General features: G+C 44.0%; 1 protein-coding gene and 1 pseudogene across 1 annotated transcript; both read right to left on the bottom strand.

The window, feature by feature from the left end:
- Positions 1-8,296: 8,296 nt before the first annotated feature.
- On the bottom strand, positions 8,297-8,640 carry LOC127310202 (histone H2B.3-like; annotated as a pseudogene).
- Positions 8,641-13,042: 4,402 nt separating this feature from the next.
- LOC127306829 (protein ROLLING AND ERECT LEAF 2) lies at positions 13,043-15,163 on the bottom strand. The gene is made up of 2 exons (XM_051337544.2): positions 14,553-15,163; positions 13,043-14,410 (listed from the first exon to the last, which is right to left on the bottom strand). Exons 1-2 carry the CDS (start codon positions 15,070-15,072, stop codon positions 13,227-13,229), a joined length of 1,704 nt encoding a protein of 567 aa, XP_051193504.1. The 5' UTR covers positions 15,073-15,163; the 3' UTR covers positions 13,043-13,226.
- Positions 15,164-17,586: the final 2,423 nt, after the last annotated feature.

Below are 17,586 nucleotides of genomic sequence, written 5' to 3'. Positions count from 1 at the left end.
CGTATCGATAATTTCTTATGTTCCATGCCACATTATTGATGTTATCTACATGTTTTATGCACACTTTATGTCATATTCGTGCATTTTCTGGAACTAACCTATTAACAAGATGCCGAAGTGCCGATTCTTGTTTCTGCTGTTTTTGGTTTCAGAAATCCTAGTAACGAAATATTCTCGGAATTGGACGAAATCAACGCCCAGGGGCCTATTTTGCCACGAAGCTTCCAGAAGTCCGAAGAGGAGACGAAGTGGGGCCACGAGGGGGCCACACCCTAGGGCGGCGCGGCCCCCCCCTTGGCCACGCGGCCCTGTGGTGTGGGGCCCTCGTGCCGCCTCCTGACCTGCCCTTCCGCCTACTTAAAGCCTCCGTTGCAAAACCCCCGGTACCGAGAGCCACGATATGGAAAACCTTCCAGAGACGCCGCCGCCGCCGATCCCATCTCGGGGGATCCAGGAGATCGCCTCCGGCACCCTGCTGGAGAGGGGAATCATCTCCCGGAGGACTCTACGCCGCCATGGTCGCCTCCGGAGTGATGTGTGAGTAGTCTACCCCTGGACTATGGGTCCATAGCAGTAGCTAGATGGTTGTCTTCTCCCCATTGTGCTTCATTGTCGGATCTTGTGAGCTGCCTAACATGATCAAGATCATCTATCTGTAATTCTATATGTTGCGTTTGTTGGGATCCGATGAATAGAGAATACTTGTTATGTTGATTATCAAAGTTATGTCTATGTGTTGTTTATGATCTTGCATGCTCTCCGTTACTAGTAGATGCTCTGGCCAAGTAGATGCTTGTAACTCCAAGAGGGAGTATTTATGCTCGATAGTGGGTTCATGCCTCCATTGATATCTGGGACGATGTGAGAAAGTTCTAAGGTTGTGGATGTGCTGTTTACACTAGGGATAAAACATTAGTGCTATGTTCAATGATGTAGTTACTTGTTACATTACGCGCAATACTTAATGCAATTGTCTGTTGTTAGCTACTTAATACTGGAGGGGTTCGGATGATAACTTTGAAGGTGGACTTTTTAGGCATAGATGCATGCTGGGTGGCGGTCTATGTACTTTGTCGTAATGCCCAATTAAATCTCACTATACTCATCATAATATGTATGTGCATGGTCATGCCCTCTTTATTTGTCAATTGCCCAACTGTAATTTGTTCACCCAACATGCTTGTTTATCTTATGGGAGAGACACCTCTAGTGAGCTGTGGACCCCGGTCCAATTCTCTATCTTGAAATACAATCTCTTGCAATACTTGTTCTCTGTTTTCTGCAAACAATCATCTTCCACACAATACGGTTAATCCTTTGTTACAGCAAGCCGGTGAGATTGACAACCTCACTGTTTCGTTGGGGCAAAGTACTTTGGTTGTGTTGTGCAGGTTCCACGTTGGCGCCGGAATCCCTGGTGTTGCGCCGCACTACATCCCGCCGCCATCAACCTTCAACGTGCTTCTTGACTCCTACTGGTTCGATTAAACCTTGGTTTCTTACTGAGGGAAACTTGCCGCTGTGCGCATCACACCTTCCTCTTGGGGTTCCCAACGGACGTGTCAACCACACGCATCAAGCAAATTTACGGCGCCGTTGTCGGGAGATCAAGACACGCTGCAAGGAGTCTCCACATCCCAATCTCTTTACTTTGTTTTTGTCTTGCTTAGTTTTATTTACTACTTTGTTTGCTGCACTAAATCAAAATACAAAAAAATTAGTTGCTAGTTTTACTTTATTTGCTATCTTGTTTGCTAAATCAAAAACACAAAAAAATTAGTTACTTGCATTTACTTTATCTAGTTTGCTTTATTTACTGTTGCTAAAATGGCCAACCCTGAAAATACTAAGTTGTGTGACTTCACAACCACAAATAATAATGATTTCTTATGCACACCTATTGCTCCACCTGCTACTACAGCAGAATTCTTTGAAATTAAACCTGCTTTACTGAATCTTGTTATGCGAGAGCAATTTTCTGGTGTTAGTTCTGATGATGCTGCTGCCCATCTTAATAATTTTGTTGAATTATGTGAAATGCAAAAGTATAAAGATGTAGATGGTGACATTATAAAATTAAAATTGTTCCCTTTCTCATTAAGAGGAAGAGCTAAAGATTGGTTGCTATCTCTGCCTAAGAATAGTATTGATTCATGGACTAAATGCAAGGATGCTTTTATTGGTAGATATTATCCCCCTGCTAAAATTATATCTTTGAGGAGTAGCATAATGAATTTTAAACAATTAGATACTGAACATGTTGCTCAAGCTTGGGAAAGAATGAAATCTCTGGTTAAAAATTGCCCAACACATGGACTGACTACTTGGATGATCATCCAAACCTTCTATGCAGGACTAAATTTTTCTTCGCGGAATTTATTGGATTCAGCTGCTGGAGGTACCTTTATGTCCATCACTCTTGGTGAAGCAACAAAGCTTCTTGATAATATGATGATCAACTACTCTGAATGGCACACGGAAAGAGCTCCACAAGGTAAGAAGGTAAATTCTGTCGAAGAAACCTCTTCCTTGAGTGATAAGATTGATGCTATTATGTCTATGCTTGTGAATGATAGGACTAATATTGATCCTAATAATGTTCCGTTAGCTTCATTGGTTGCACAAGAAGAACATGTTGATGTAAACTTCATTAAAAATAATAACTTCAACAACAATGCTTATCGGAACAATTCTAGTAACAACTATAGGCCATATCCTTATAATAATGGTAACGGTTATGCTAATTCTTATGGGAATTCTTACAATAATAATAGGAACACACCCCCTGGACTTGAAGCCATGCTTAAAGAATTTATTAGTACACAAACTGCTTTTAACAAATCTGTTGAAGAAAAGCTTGGGAAAATTGATATACTTGCTTCTAAAGTTGATAGTCTTGGTGCTGATGTTGATCTCTTGAAATCGAAAGTTATGCCTAATAGGGATATTGAAAATAAAATTGTTACTACAGCAAATGCCATCCAAGTTAGAATTAATGAGAATATAAGATTAATGGCTGAACTGCGTGCTAGGTGGGATAGAGAAGAAAATGAAAAACTAGCTAAAGAGAAGAATGTAGCTAAAGTTTGGACTATTACCACCACTAGTAATGCTAATGCTACACATGTTTCTGCACCTCCTACTATTAATAATAAAAGAATTGGTGTTAGCAATGTTTCCACTTCTAATGCAAAGCGCGAGAAACTGTCAGAAGCGCTAAAGCTATTTGAAACTGCCTGTGATAAAACTGCTGAAATTTTTTCCAACATTGGGGATGATGATCCCATTGCTTTAGATTATAATGGTTTGAATTTTGATGATTGCCACATCTCTGAAGTTATAAAGTTCTTGCAAAAACTTGCTAAAAGTCCTAATGCTAGTGCTATAAATTTGGCTTTCACGCAACATATTACAAATGCTCTCATAAAAGCTAGAGAAGAGAAACTAGAGCGCGAAGCCTCTATTCCTAGAAAGCTAGAGGATGGTTGGGAGCCCATCATTAAGATGAAGGTTAAAGATTTTGATTGTAATGCTTTATGTGATCTTGGTGCAAGTATTTCCGTTATGCCTAAGAAAATTTATAATATGCTTGACTTGCCACCGCTGAAAAATTGTTATTTGGATGTTAATCTTGCTGATCATTCTACAAAGAAATCTTTGGGGAAAGTTGATAATGTTCGCATTACCGTTAACAATAACCTTGTCCCCGTTGATTTTGTTGTCTTGGATATTGAATGCAATGCATCTTGTCCCATTATATTGGGAAGACCTTTTCTTCGAACTGTTGGTGCTATCATTGATATGAAGGAAGGTAATATAAAATATCAATTTCCTCTCAAGAAAGGTATGGAACACTTCCCTAGAAAGAGAATGAAGTTACCTTTTGATTCTATTATGAGAACAAATTATGATGTTGACACTTCGTCTCTTGATAATACTTGATACACACTTTCTGCGCCTAGCTGAAAGGCGTTAAAGAAAAGCGCTTATGGGAGACAACCCATGGTTTTTACCTACAGTACTTTGTTTTTATTTTGTGTCTTGGAAGTTGTTTACTACTGTAGCAACCTCTCCTTATCTTAGTTTAGTGTTTTGTTGTGCCAAGTAAAGTCGTTGATAGAAAAGTTCATACTAGATTTGGATTACTGCGCAGTTCCAGATTTCTTTGCTGTCACGAATCTGGGTCTACCTCCCTGTAGGTAGCTCAGAAAATTAAGCCAATTTACGTGCATGATCCTCAGATATGTACGCAACTTTCATTAAATTTGAGCATTTTCATTTGAGCAAGTCTGGTGGCCTAATAAAATTCGTCAATACGAACTGTTCTGTTTTGACAGATTCTGCCTTTTATTTCGCATTGACTCTTTTGCTATGTTGGATGAATTTCTTTGATCCACTAATGTCCAGTAGCTTTATGCAATGTCCAGAAGTGTTAAGAATGATTGTGTCACCTCTGAACATGTTAATTTTTATTGTCGCTAACCCTCTAATGAGTTGTTCTAAGTTTGGTGTGGAGGAAGTTTTCAAGGATCAAGAGAGGAGTATGATGCAACATGATCAAGGAGAGTGAAAGCTCTAAGCTTGGGGATGCCCCGGTGGTTCACCCCTGCATATATCAAGAAGACTCAAGCGTCTAAGCTTGGGGATGCCCAAGGCATCCCCTTCTTCATCGACAACATTATCAGGTTCCTCCCCTGAAACTATATTTTTATTCCATCACATCTTATGTGCTTTGCTTGGAGCGTCGGTTTGTTTTTGTTTTTTTTGTTTTGTTTGAATAAAATGGATCCTAGCATTCACTTTATGGGAGAGAGACACGCTCCGCTGTAGCATATGGACAAGTATGTCCTTAGTTTCTACTCATAGTATTCATGGCGAAGTTTCTTCTTCGTTAAATTGTTATATGGTTGGAATTGGAAAATGATACATGTAGTAATTGCTATTAATGTCTTGGGTAATGTGATACTTGGCAATTGTTGTGCTCATGTTTAAGCTCTTGCATCATATGCTTTGCACCCATTAATGAAGAAATACATAGAGCATGCTAAAATTTGGTTTGCATATTTGGTTTCTCTAAGGTCTAGATAATTTCTAGTATTGAGTTTGAACAACAAGGAAGACGGTGTAGAGTCTTATAATGTTTTCAATATGTCTTTTATGTGAGTTTTGCTGCACCGGTTCATCCTTGTGTTTGTTTCAAATAAGCCTTGCTAGCCTAAATCTTGTATCGAGAGGGAATACTTCTCATGCATCCAAAATACTTGAGCCAACCACTATGCCATTTGTGTCCACCATACCTACCTACTACATGGTATTTTCCGCCATTCCAAAGTAAATTGCTTGAGTGCTACCTTTAAAATTCCATCATTCACCTTTGCAATATATTGCTCATGGGACAAATAGCTTGAAAACTATTGTGGTATTGAATATGTAATTATGCACTTTATCTCTTATTAAGTTGCTTGTTGTGCGATAACCATGTTCACTGGGGACGCCATCAACTACTCTTTGTTGAATTTCATGTGAGTTGCTATGCATGTTCGTCTTGTCTGAAGTAAGAGAGATCTACCACCTTATGGTTAAGCATGCATATTGTTAGAGAAGAACATTGGGCCGCTAACTAAAGCCATGATCCATGGTGGAAGTTTCAGTTTTGGACATATATCCTCAATCTCATATGAGAAAATTATTAATTGTTGTTACATGCTTATGCATAAAAGAGGAGTCCATTATCTGTTGTCTATGTTGTCCCGGTATGGATGTCTAAGTTGAGAATAATCAATAGCGAGAAATCCAATGCGAGCTTTCTCCTTAGACCTTTGTACAGGCGGCATAGAGGTACCCCTTTGTGACACTTGGTTAAAACATGTGCATCGCGATGATCCGGTAGTCCAAGCTAATTAGGACAAGGTGCGGGCACTATTAGTACACTATGCATGAGGCTTGCAACTTGTAAGATATAATTTACATGATACATATGCTTTATTACTACCGTTGACAAAATTGTTTCATGTTTTCAAAATCAAAGCTCTAGCACAAATATAGCAATCGATGCTTTTCCTCTATGGAGGACCATTCTTTTACTTTCAATGTTGAGTCAGTTCACCTATTTCTCTCCACCTCAAGAAGCAAACACTTGTGTGAACTGTGCATTGATTCCTACATATTTGCTTATTGCACTTATTATATTACTCTATGTTGACAATTATCCATGAGATATACATGTTACAAGTTGAAAGCAACCGCTGAAACTTAATCTTCCTTTATGTTGCTTCAATGCCTTTACTTTGAATTGTTGCTTTATGAGTTAACTCTTATGCGAGACTTATTGATGCTTGTCTTGAAGTGCTATTCATGAAAAGTCTTTGCTTTATGATTCACTTGTTTACTCATGTCATATACATTGTTTTGATCGCTGCATTCACTACATATGCTTTACAAATAGTATGATCAAGTTTATGATGGCATGTCACTCCAGAAATTATCTGTGTTATCGGTTTACCTGCTCGGGATGAGCAGAACTAAGCTTGGGGATGCTGATACGTCTCCGACGTATCGATAATTTCTTATGTTCCATGCCACATTATTGATGTTATCTACATGTTTTATGCACACTTTATGTCATATTCGTGCATTTTCTGGAACTAACCTATTAACAAGATGCCGAAGTGCCGATTCTTTGTTTTCTGCTGTTTTTGGTTTCAGAAATCCTAGTAACGAAATATTCTCGGAATTGGACGAAATCAACGCCCGGGGGCCTATTTTGCCACGAAGCTTCCGAAGTCCGAAGAGGAGACGAAGTGGGGCCACGAGGGGCCACACCCTAGGGCGGCGCGGCCCCCTTGGCCGCGCGGCCCTGTGGTGTGGGGCCCTCGTGCCGCCTCTGACGTGCCCTTCCGCCTACTTAAAGCCTCCGTTGCGAAACCCCCGATCGAGAGCCACGATACGGAAAACCTTCCAGAGACGCCGCCGCCGCCGATCCCATCTCGGGGGATCCAGAGATCACCTCCGGCACCCTGCCGGAGAGGGGAATCATCTCCCGGAGGACTCTACGCCGCCATGGTCGCCTCCGGAGTGATGTGTGAGTAGTCTACCCCTGAACTATGGGTCCATAGCAGTAGCTAGATGGTTGTCTTCTCCCCATTGTGCTTCATTGTCGGATCTTGTGAGCTGCCTAACATGATCAAGATGAATAGAGAAAACTTGTTATGTTGCGTTTGTTGGGATCCGATGAATAGAGAATACTTGTTATGTTGATTATCAAAGTTATGTCTATGTGTTGTTTATGATCTTGCATGCTCTCCGTTACTAGTAGATGCTCTGGCCAAGTAGATGCTTGTAACTCCAAGAGGGAGTATTTATGCTCGATAGTGGGTTCATGCCTCCATTGATATCTCGGGACAAAGGATGTAAAAGTTCTAAGGTTGTGGATGTGCTGTTGCCACTAGGGATAAAACATTAGTGCTATGTTCAAGGATGTAGTTACTAGTTACATTACGCGCAATACTTAATGCAATTGTCTGTTGTTAGCAACTTAATACTGGAGGGGGTTCGGATGATAACCTGAAGGTGGACTTTTTAGGCATAGATGCATGCTGGATGGCGGTCTATGTACTTTGTCGTAATGCCCAATTAAATCTCACTATACTCATTATAATATGTATGTGCATGGTCATGCCCTCTTTATTTGTCAATTGCCCAACTGTAATTTGTTCACCCAACATGCTGTTTATCTTATGGGAGAGACACCTCTAGTGAACTGTGGACCCCGGTCCAATTCTCTATACTGAAATACAATCTACTGCAATACTTGTTCTACTGTTTTCTGCAAACAATCATCTTCCACACAATACGGTTAATCCTTTGTTACAGCAAGCCGGTGAGATTGACAACCTCACTGTTTCGTTGGGGCAAAGTACTTTGGTTGTGTTGTGCAGGTTCCACGTTGGCGCCGGAATCCCTGGTGTTGCGCCGCACTACATCCCGCCGCCATCAACCTTCAACGTGCTTCTTGACTCCTACTGGTTCGATTAAACCTTGGTTTCTTACTGAGGAAAACTTGCCGCTGTGCGCATCACACCTTCCTCTTGGGGTTCCCAACGGACGTGTCAACCACACGCATCAATCTTCTACGCGCTTTTGAAAGCGGCAAGTGATCATCTTCTGCAACAACGAGATCTAATCTCGTAGGCTTTGGAAATCTTCGAGGGTTAGTCTCATGATCTTCTCGTTGCTACCATCTTCTAGATTGCATCTTGGCTTGTTATTCGTTCTTGCGGTAGGAATTTTTTGTTTTTTATGCTACGAATCCCATCAGGACGGAGGTCTGGATCTCCCTGGAGGTGATGGTGGGCTTCTGTTGTAGCGCGCGAGCTTGGCCGACTCCCTAGCCAGCTTCTCAAAAATGTCGTTGATGAAGGAGTTCATGATGGACATGGCCTTGGAGGAGATGCCGATGTCGGGATGGACCTGCTTGAGCACCTTGAAGATGTATATCTTGTACGTCTCCACGCTCTTCTTGCTCTTCTCCACGGGCTTCTTCGCCGCCGGCTTCTTCTCCACGGGCTTCTTCGTCGCCGGCTTCTTCTCCACGGGCTTCTTCTCCATGGGCTTCTTCGCCGCCGGCTTCTTCTCCATGGGCATCTTCGCCGCCGGCTTCTTCTCCTTGGGCTTCTTCACCGTCGGCTTCTTCTCCTTGGGCTTCTTCACCGTCAGCCTTGGGCGCCTTCGCGGCTGGCTCCGGCGCCGGCTCCTCCTCCACGGGCTTCTTCGCCGCCGGCTTCTTCTCGGCCTTGGGAGCCTTCGCGGCTGGCTCCGGCGCCGGCTCCTCCTCCACGGGATTCTTATTATAATGTATTTGATAATAATAATAAATTAATAAATACATAATTATTTCATATTCAAATCACTCACATTTTTGTAATAACAAATCATATATTATTTGTCCAATTCCGGTTTACAAATTTCAAGATATTAATAGTATTTGGCAATATTATATGAATAATGCATATAATATTTGACAATAATAATAATAAATTAATAAATATATAATTATTTCATATTCAAATCACTCACATTTTTCTAATAATAAATCATATATTATTTGTCCAATTCTGGTTTACAGATTTCATGGTATTAATTATTCGGCAGTATTATATGAATAATGCATATATTATTTGATAATAATAATAAATTAATAAATACATAATTACTTCATATTCAAATCACTCACATTTTTCTAATAATAAATCATATTTGTCCAATTCAGGTTTACAGATTTCAAGATATTATTATTTGGCAATATTATATGAATAATGCATATATTATTTGATAATAATAATAAATTAATAAATACATAATTATTTCATTTTCAAATCAGTCACATTTTTCTAATAATAAATCATATATTATATGTCCAATTCTGATTTACAGATTAAAGATATTAATTATTTGGAAATATTATATGAATAATGCATATATTATTTGATAACAATAATAATAATAAATAATAAATACATAATTATTTCATATTCAAATCACTCACATTTTTCTAATAGTAAATCATATATTATTTGTCTTAAATGTGACACAATGGTGTAAGAGTTAATAGAATTGTAACACAATGGTATAACACTTAATAGAATTGATATGGTAGTATTTACAACAAGGTACAATCACATTCACGGGAGCACAGCAGGAAAGAACCAAGAAGTTAAGCGTGATGAGGTGGAGTAGTGTGCGGATGGGTGACCGACCGAGAAGTGATAACCAAGTCTACAAGTGTAATTAGTATTAAAAATGGTCGAAGTGAGAGAGTAACAAGTCAAAGAAAAAAGAAAAAAGAAAAAAGAAAAAAGAAAAAAGAAAAAAGAAAAATAAAAATAAAAATGAAATAAAAAAATGAAAAATATAATTACTGAAAATAATATCTAGTCGCGGTTGGAGTTACGGGCCGAGACTGAAGGTACTCCAGCCTAATCCTATGACGCGGCCACGTCGATTGGCATTAGTCCCGGTTGGTAACTGGACCGTGACTAAAGGCCTCCCTTTTGGTCCGCCTAATTAGTCCTGGTTGGTCAACCGGGACCAAATGCTCTTACGGTGCGGGACTGAATGCCCTGTTCCTACTAGTGGTGATCGTGCGGAAAGCACGATATCAGCGATCTACAAACCACCTTGCTGTTATGGTGATGCATGTAGTCAAAAAACAGTATTGCTATGTGAAACGACGGTTTGCAACACATGTGTTCCCTTCTTCCATACTTTCTACACCGACGGGTCCTGACCACACCTTAGCTCTATGGACTGAATGACTGACCACGCACCTAGCTTTCTGCTCACTGATTAGCGGATTCCGCTGCCGCGCGTCGCACTGCCGGCGACTGGCCATCAGCCTCGACTCTTCCATCGTCCCATTTCCCTGGACCAATTAACCCCTGTTCACTCGGAGCGTAAAGCTTCACGCCTGATGCTGATACGGTGGATTCTTCGCTTAGTATCTCGGTAAACACCAACCACCATGCATGCATCCACGCCAGAAACCTCAACCCCATAGATAAAACCCTATCATCCTTTTTCATTCCATTCCGTTTGCTGTCCCCTCTCGACTCCACGGCTCATCGTCACCAACAAAAAGGAGCCCGATCGATAGAGAAACAAGTGCAAATTGCGGTTTCGATCAGCTTCTGCTCGTACTACTACTACTACCCATCGTCATGTGGGATTCAGACCGACGCGCGCCTTTGCGAGAAAGAAGGGGCTCGATCGCGCAAAAGCAGGCGCACCGAGTTAGAGATAAGCATACGTAGATGCGCTGGTCTGGTCTGGCTTCGTTTCCCTAGTTTCCTTAGCCGTGTGCGAGATCATCGACAGACCATTTCTTTCTTTCGAGCCGAAAGCCCGCGATTATGTTTTTAAATCGGCGAAAGCGGTCAAGAAAGGTCGTCGTGTAACCTTTGGTACGACGCATGTGCAACGAGAATTTGGAGTCTTCCTCGTCTCAATTGCGTGGGTATATTCATTCTAATCCTTAACTATCAAATCAAACTGAAAAAAGTACACCAGTCAGTGCTCTTCTCCGTCAGTCCGTCCTGGACATAGTTCTGAATATAAACGCACAAGATGATACACATTACCAAGGAGGCGTACATGATAACTTTAAGTAAAGCTCCTAGATGCGCCATATAGATTTGCTTTCATAGTGTGTGACCGTCCTAGTGCTACTGCATGCGCTATGCAAGTCCACGTTGAATACTACTAGAGTAGGTTTTTTTCTCCCTCCCTGAATAAATGTACATTTTGGACAAGTTAAACTTTATTAAATTTGATCAACTTTCCAGGAAAGTATATCAACATTTGTCACACTAGATTAGTATCACTAGACCCATCTTGAAATGTGGTTTCACGATATAGTAATTTAATGTCACATATCTTTCTAATATTTGTTTAAAGAATTGGTCAAATTTGATAAATTGACTGGAACAAAAGCCAAATGCACACTTATTTACAGATGGAGGGAACATGTTTTCTGTTCTGCTTTAGAAATAATAAAGTCAAATGGTCGAACCGATACAAATTAATAAAGGAACCCTCCCCAAACTTGCCACCGACGACATCAGAATTTGGTCGAGATGAACCGCAGGTTTTCACCCGAAGACCTAACGTGGATAATGTAACCATTATGGCGCCCACGAGAGGGTCACAATACATGTATGCGTCGACATCGTTGGCGTCGGAGCGCTGAGATTTCGCTCGGAAAAACTATCATACCATGCTTAGTATTCCAATTAATGTCCCCTGACCTGGCCTCCAAAAAAAAAAAGATCTGGGAGCTTTCTTTGTCGAGCCGCCACACCAACACCAGGATCATCCCGCCCGCTCCTCGTCATCTACATGGCCAAAAAAAGGGACCAGCACCACATCAACGCTGCTCTCCGTAGAGACGCGCGCGTAGTCTACCTCCCAGGGTCTTCGCCCCAGTGTCCACGATCTTGCATGCGAAAATATAGACACCACCATGACATGGCCAATAGCATAGACAGGGGGAGGCCGACACGAGAAGGCCAACACTCGGCAGCAAATGGGCAACTAGCTAGGCAATAATGACGCCTCCCAAGATACAATCACATGTTAATTTTCTTGATAATCATGATATATTTATAGTAGCGAATAATATATGGTAGAGATCTATGAGCTATCTCCAAAAACGATTATAAAAAAAACTAAAAACAAATGAGAACATTTTTTAGATCTTCGAACACTTTCTTTTTCCAAGATACAATCTTGTACTTTTGTAAAGACATCAACAAAAAAATAACGTAGATGCCACATCACAAACATGTAAATAGAATGAGGGTTCTCCCATAATTTTGGGCAGTGGTGCTCAATCTACTTGCACGATGCAGACAGTAAAGTAATCAACCAACATCGACAAGAGTACCCCAACACAGGTAATTTTTAGGGAATAGCAACCGAACGTCCTAGTCGATGTCTCTTGCAGCCGATAGGACGAATCACCATTGTCAGGAAGATGAGCCGGGATAGATATTGCGAGGACAATCCTTCTTGTTGCAAACATGAGACCAAATATAAACTCAATCTCGTTAAGAAAGATGTGAAGGATCATACCTAGATAAAACTAATCTTCTAAAATCACCATTGACATCAAGAAAGAGATCTCGTTATCGAACGAAAGATCGAAGATCACTTATTACAGACGATGCCATCTCAATTAATGCAGAGGCCAAGAAGAATATAATCTATTAAAAACACTACTTTTATTTAAAATTTCAGTCATAGATCGGCATCTCCATCCTTTCCAACGCTGGCAAGGCCGGCCGAAGGAGGGAATCCGATGTATGGTGTAGACGGAGATGGAAGTGGAATTGGAACCCCTGGCTAGGTTTTCTTAGAGAGACGTCAAAGGTATGTAAGCATAGCCAGTCCGATAGAGGGGCGGCTAGTTTTTCTGATCAACATGTATGCCGAACATATATTCATTCTTTGATTCCAAATCCAATACTCCCTCCAGCCCAAATAAATTGGTGCGGCCTTGCCATAGTCATATGCCATGTCAAGTACTCACTTCAGTAGCATTGATTTCATGTCTCATTTTTTCGCAAAAAACCGCAAGGTTTCATATCTCATTTCTTTCAAATTCCAAAATTCTACCACTACTCATTGTACATGTAAAAAAGGAAGCAAGAATTTACGTGTATGCTACATTGTTACTGGTGGTTACTGCCGTGCCTGCACACAGCCTCGAGCGCGTTGGCATGCGACGCCGAGAACGCAGCCATGGCCTGGAAGACCGCAGGTAGCGTCCCTTGGACGCCGGTTACCGCCGCAGCCCTTGTCCCGTCGATAGCCTTGGCGTGCCTCCTCATCTCGTCCTCCAGCATCCTCCGGCACACGGCGATCTCCTCCTTGCGGCGCGCCACCTCGTTGCGCGCGTCGTGCACCTGCATCCTGTCGTGCTCCCTCCAGTGCCTCCCGCCGCGGTTCCACATGGAGAACCCCGCCGGCACGTACGAGTCATAGTAGCTGCTCTCGACCTGCCGCAGCATCCGGGACTTGCGGTCGAGCTCGCGGGAGTACCGCCGGACCCGGCGCGCCACCCGGAGCTCGTCGCTCTGGTGCGCGTAGAGCGCGTGGGTGGAGCCGGCGAAGTTCTTGATCGACTTGAGCACCTCGGCGCAGTGCACGTGGTCGAGCACCTTCCCCCACCGGTCGACGAATTCCGCGAGCTCCGCGGCGACGGGGGAGGGGGATGGTGCCTGCTGGGCGCCGTTGATCGGCGCCAGCGTGAGTTTGAGCCAGCCGTGCAGGGCGTGGACGTATTCCCGCTGGTGCTTGGCGACGTGGCCCAGGGCCGCGCACCAGGCGGACATGGCGGCCTCGAGCGCCCGCGTGGCCTCGTGGTGGATCTCCGTGGTCGGGTCCATGGACGTCCGGCTGCTGAGCCCGCGCAGCTGCTGCGCGATCAGGCACTGCGCCTCGTGGTGCTGCCGTATCGCCTTCCACATGTCGCGCGTGGCGTGGCAGAGCCCGAGCACCTGGCGCGCGAGGTGGGTGTCCCGGAGCCCGGAGATGGCAGAGGCGCTCGCGTCCACGGCCTGGGAGGCGGTGTCCAGCTGCGCGCGCGCCCTGTCCCACGAAGCCTTGAGCTTCTGGATGTCCACGTTGATCTTCCGGCTGTACTCCTGGTCCCGCAGCTGCGTCAGCTTCTTGTCGTGGCGGAGCTGCAGCCGCTCCCGCTCCTTGACCTCCCGGTACAGCTTCTTCTCCCACGCCATGAGCTGCTGCAAGGTGGAGCTGTGCCGCCGTCCGCCGTGCATGCTGTCGATGCGGTCGTGCGAAACCGACGGCGCTGACAGGCAGCAGAGCGCGCCCAAGAAGCTGGTGGATCCACCTGCAGGAATGAATATTCAGGCGATCAGTCACAGGCGTCTCATACACACTGGAATGTCAGTTCACCGGAAACATGTCATACGGTTGCATTGGACCACGACGAGTGGAAGTGTATGTGAGATTCTCGGCAGTGTGCCGCTTACCCTTGTAGGAGGCGTTGCTGGCCTCGAGCAGGCTTGACACCGCGTCGCCAGCGACGCTAACCTTGACGAAGTACTCTTCCAACCCCGCCGCCACCTCCGCGAGGCTCCGGTGCCTCACCGCCGTCCGCCTCTCCTCTCCGTCTTGGCTATCCCGGCGAGCGGTTTCAACCGGCGCCTCGGCGGCAACGACACCGTCCTGCTCCTGCCGCTCGCGCTGCTGCTGCTGTTGCTCGATGGACCGGAGGAGCGGCGGCGGCGTGGAGGGCACCACGACGGGGCGGTGCACGAGCACCGCGGGCGGGGTATGGTCGGACACGGGGAGCGGCTCGCCGACCGCGAAGCGGGTGAGCGTGGAGGCCACGAGGGCGAGCGACTTGAGGTACCCGGCGTGCGAGGCGGCGAGCTGGCGGCGCAGGCGCACGGCCTCCCGCATGAGCCGGAGCCGCTCCCTGCACCGCTTCGTGTGCTCGCGCGCCGCCGCGCGGCTGGCGTCCCCCTGGCGCGACCACGCCAGTCCCATTGGTGGTGTTGGATTACTTCGCGAGCAAGGTATTGTCTGGAGGTGGCTCGATCGACGCGAGACTAGCTAGCGTATTATAAGCGGCGAACGCACACTGGTGATGGCGCGTTGCTGTTTATGAACACAAGACAGTGTGGATGGAGGTCGAGCAAAAGAAAGGTACTAATGGGAAAGCTGGGTAGAAGAATGATAGGAAAGTGGTCGGAAAAAAGGAGCGCGCGTTTCGCATTTTCGCTTATGCAGATGTATTTCGAAGCTCTGGTTGGTGCACTTCAGATGGAGATCGGGGTGTGCATTCCGGGCATCCACTATGCTGCTACCTTTTAGTTGCCAACGTCCCCTTGTTGATCTCAAGGGAGGAACAATTCAAGGGCAGTAAAAATATCCGGCATCAGCGAGGTAGAACTTACCCTTGAAATTGTGAGGCCATAAGATCTCTCCAAGATATTATCAAATATCTGATCCATCCCATCCATCAAACGCATATGTGAACTTCATGTCATAATCAACAGCCGCAAGCATTTTTTGGATGGTGTAGTGTTTTCTCCTCCTCTATGCATGAGATTCTCTTGTAGGCACTCTAGCAGTGACATGAGTATCATCAAGTGACCCAGTACAATTCTGACATGAACATGATTGCTAAGCCTTGGTGCAATGCAATCGTGTCATCAAGTACAAGCTAGAGTTGTTCAAACTAAAATATGGAAACCATCTGCAGTAATTTTTGTTCCTTGGGGTAGTGCGAGCAGATGGAGGCTTGATCATCTTCCTCTAAGCTCTCCAATAGAATACAAGACATGCTTGAAGTACCGGGATATTGTCTCAGTCGATCTCCTTCATGTGTTGTGGATCACTCGAAATCTCTATCTATTTCCAAGGACATGGAGTAACATTGACACTTGCTCTTCTATACGGGTGTGGCGCTATCATCAAGCACCCCTAACCCTTAATGTGTTCATAAGTTGGTTAAAATCATCTCTTTTCGTCCTAAGCATGTTGGTAGCCTCTACATTGTTGTTTTTGTATAGATGTAATTTAGAATTGTGATCCTCTCTCTCTCTCTCTCTCTCTCGCTCTCTCTCTCTCTCTCTCTCTCTCTATCTATCGCGTTTAAACATGGTAGCATATGTGTTGGAGGGCCTGTAATTGTGACAAATCGCTCTTTGATGGACCAAAAGCATCCCTAAATCATAGATACGATGACAGCTGCCTTAACAAAAATCGTCATCCGCGAGTTCTAATGAAGTTGATGTTGCATAAGTAACCATGAAATCGACCATAAGCTCAAACTCATGAGCTAAGGAGATAATGGTGGGATGGAGGGGTGGGGTAATGGATTCTTACAACCCGTGTTGAAGACGGCGGCATGTTGCCTTAGATGACATGAAAAATAGGGTGGTAGTAACGGCGAGGGAAAGCTGGTGTCGCAGATATACGAACCACGTCACTTAAGGGACGAGAGACAAAAGGGTGATGGGGACGGTGCAGAAGATCTGCGAATTTGGAGTGGTAATCCCTGTGGCCTTCTACCTCAACTAGATCTTGGGAGAAACATGTAGGGAAAATATGGCCCAACAGAAACACCTGCTTTTGTACATACCCCATCCTCAAAATGTATTTAAAATGGAAAATACATTTTTTTCAAAAATTCCGAAATCATATCCATTGAGGGTCCCATAAATAACGGACGTCGGTGCTTAAAAATAGAGTGACGGAAAAAACCATATTACCCTCCAAGTTGCACTCTATCATAGATGATCACGGAAAATAGAAAACGTTAGTGCTAATCTACTAATGACTACGATGATATACTAATGCTTGATGGTCGCATGTTATGCAGATATGGAAAAATGTACTGACCTCCTCGTCTACTTTTTAGTTGTAAGATCTAGAGCACTACTCATATGAATAACATTTTTTTGTGCCACTGGAATTTTGTTATTGTGCCCTGGTCGCCATATGGAGCAATTACATCGACGGGCGAAACTCGATCTCGATTTGGTGTAAGCGTTACTTCTCACCCGCGGCTTAGTAGGCGTCCGTCAGTAGTGGGCCATTACCAGTGGCTATATATCAATGACATTGGGATCAACTGCCAACACGGACAAAACGCGTCCATCACTGGTAAGCTTCTTTCTGGTAATGAGATAGACCTCAATTATCAGCAATCGACAACTGCGTTGAGTCAAGTAATTGAGCTTCTTGAGTTGTTCGATTAGTGTTGCTTCAATGGTTAGACAAACAAGGGTTTATTCCTCAAGCAAGCATGATGATGGCGTATAGATGCTTGAGTCCCTTGCCTAGGTTGTTCTCGGAGGGTACACCAAACCTAGATAGATGTTTTGAATGGAATATCTAACCATGTTGAGACTAACTACCTAAAACACTAGATAGAAAAAATAGTCCCAAAATAGGTGTTTTTATCGATCACCCACTGGGAGGGAAAAGTTTCTCTTTCAGTAGTTCTTCTTATTCTTGGGGAGATGGAGAAACCCTAGCACCACCATGAATTAA

The sequence above is a fragment of the Lolium perenne genome, chromosome 6, assembly GCF_019359855.2.
Source record: "Lolium perenne isolate Kyuss_39 chromosome 6, Kyuss_2.0, whole genome shotgun sequence".
Lineage (NCBI taxonomy): Eukaryota > Viridiplantae > Streptophyta > Magnoliopsida > Poales > Poaceae > Lolium > Lolium perenne.
Note: the sequence above shows the minus strand (reverse complement) of the source record. Positions and strands in the feature narration are given on the sequence as shown.

What these genes read in the sequence shown, in the direction of transcription:
- LOC127306829 (XM_051337544.2), bottom strand. Translation starts at nt 15,072, where the DNA reads ATGGGACTGGCGTGGTCGCGCCAGGGGGACGCCAGCCGCGCGGCGGCG. An exon ending in CAGCAACGCCTCCTACAAGG is followed by an intron (nt 14,411 to 14,552) that starts GTAAGCGGCACA and finishes TCATTCCTGCAG; the next exon opens with GTGGATCCACCAGCTTCTTG.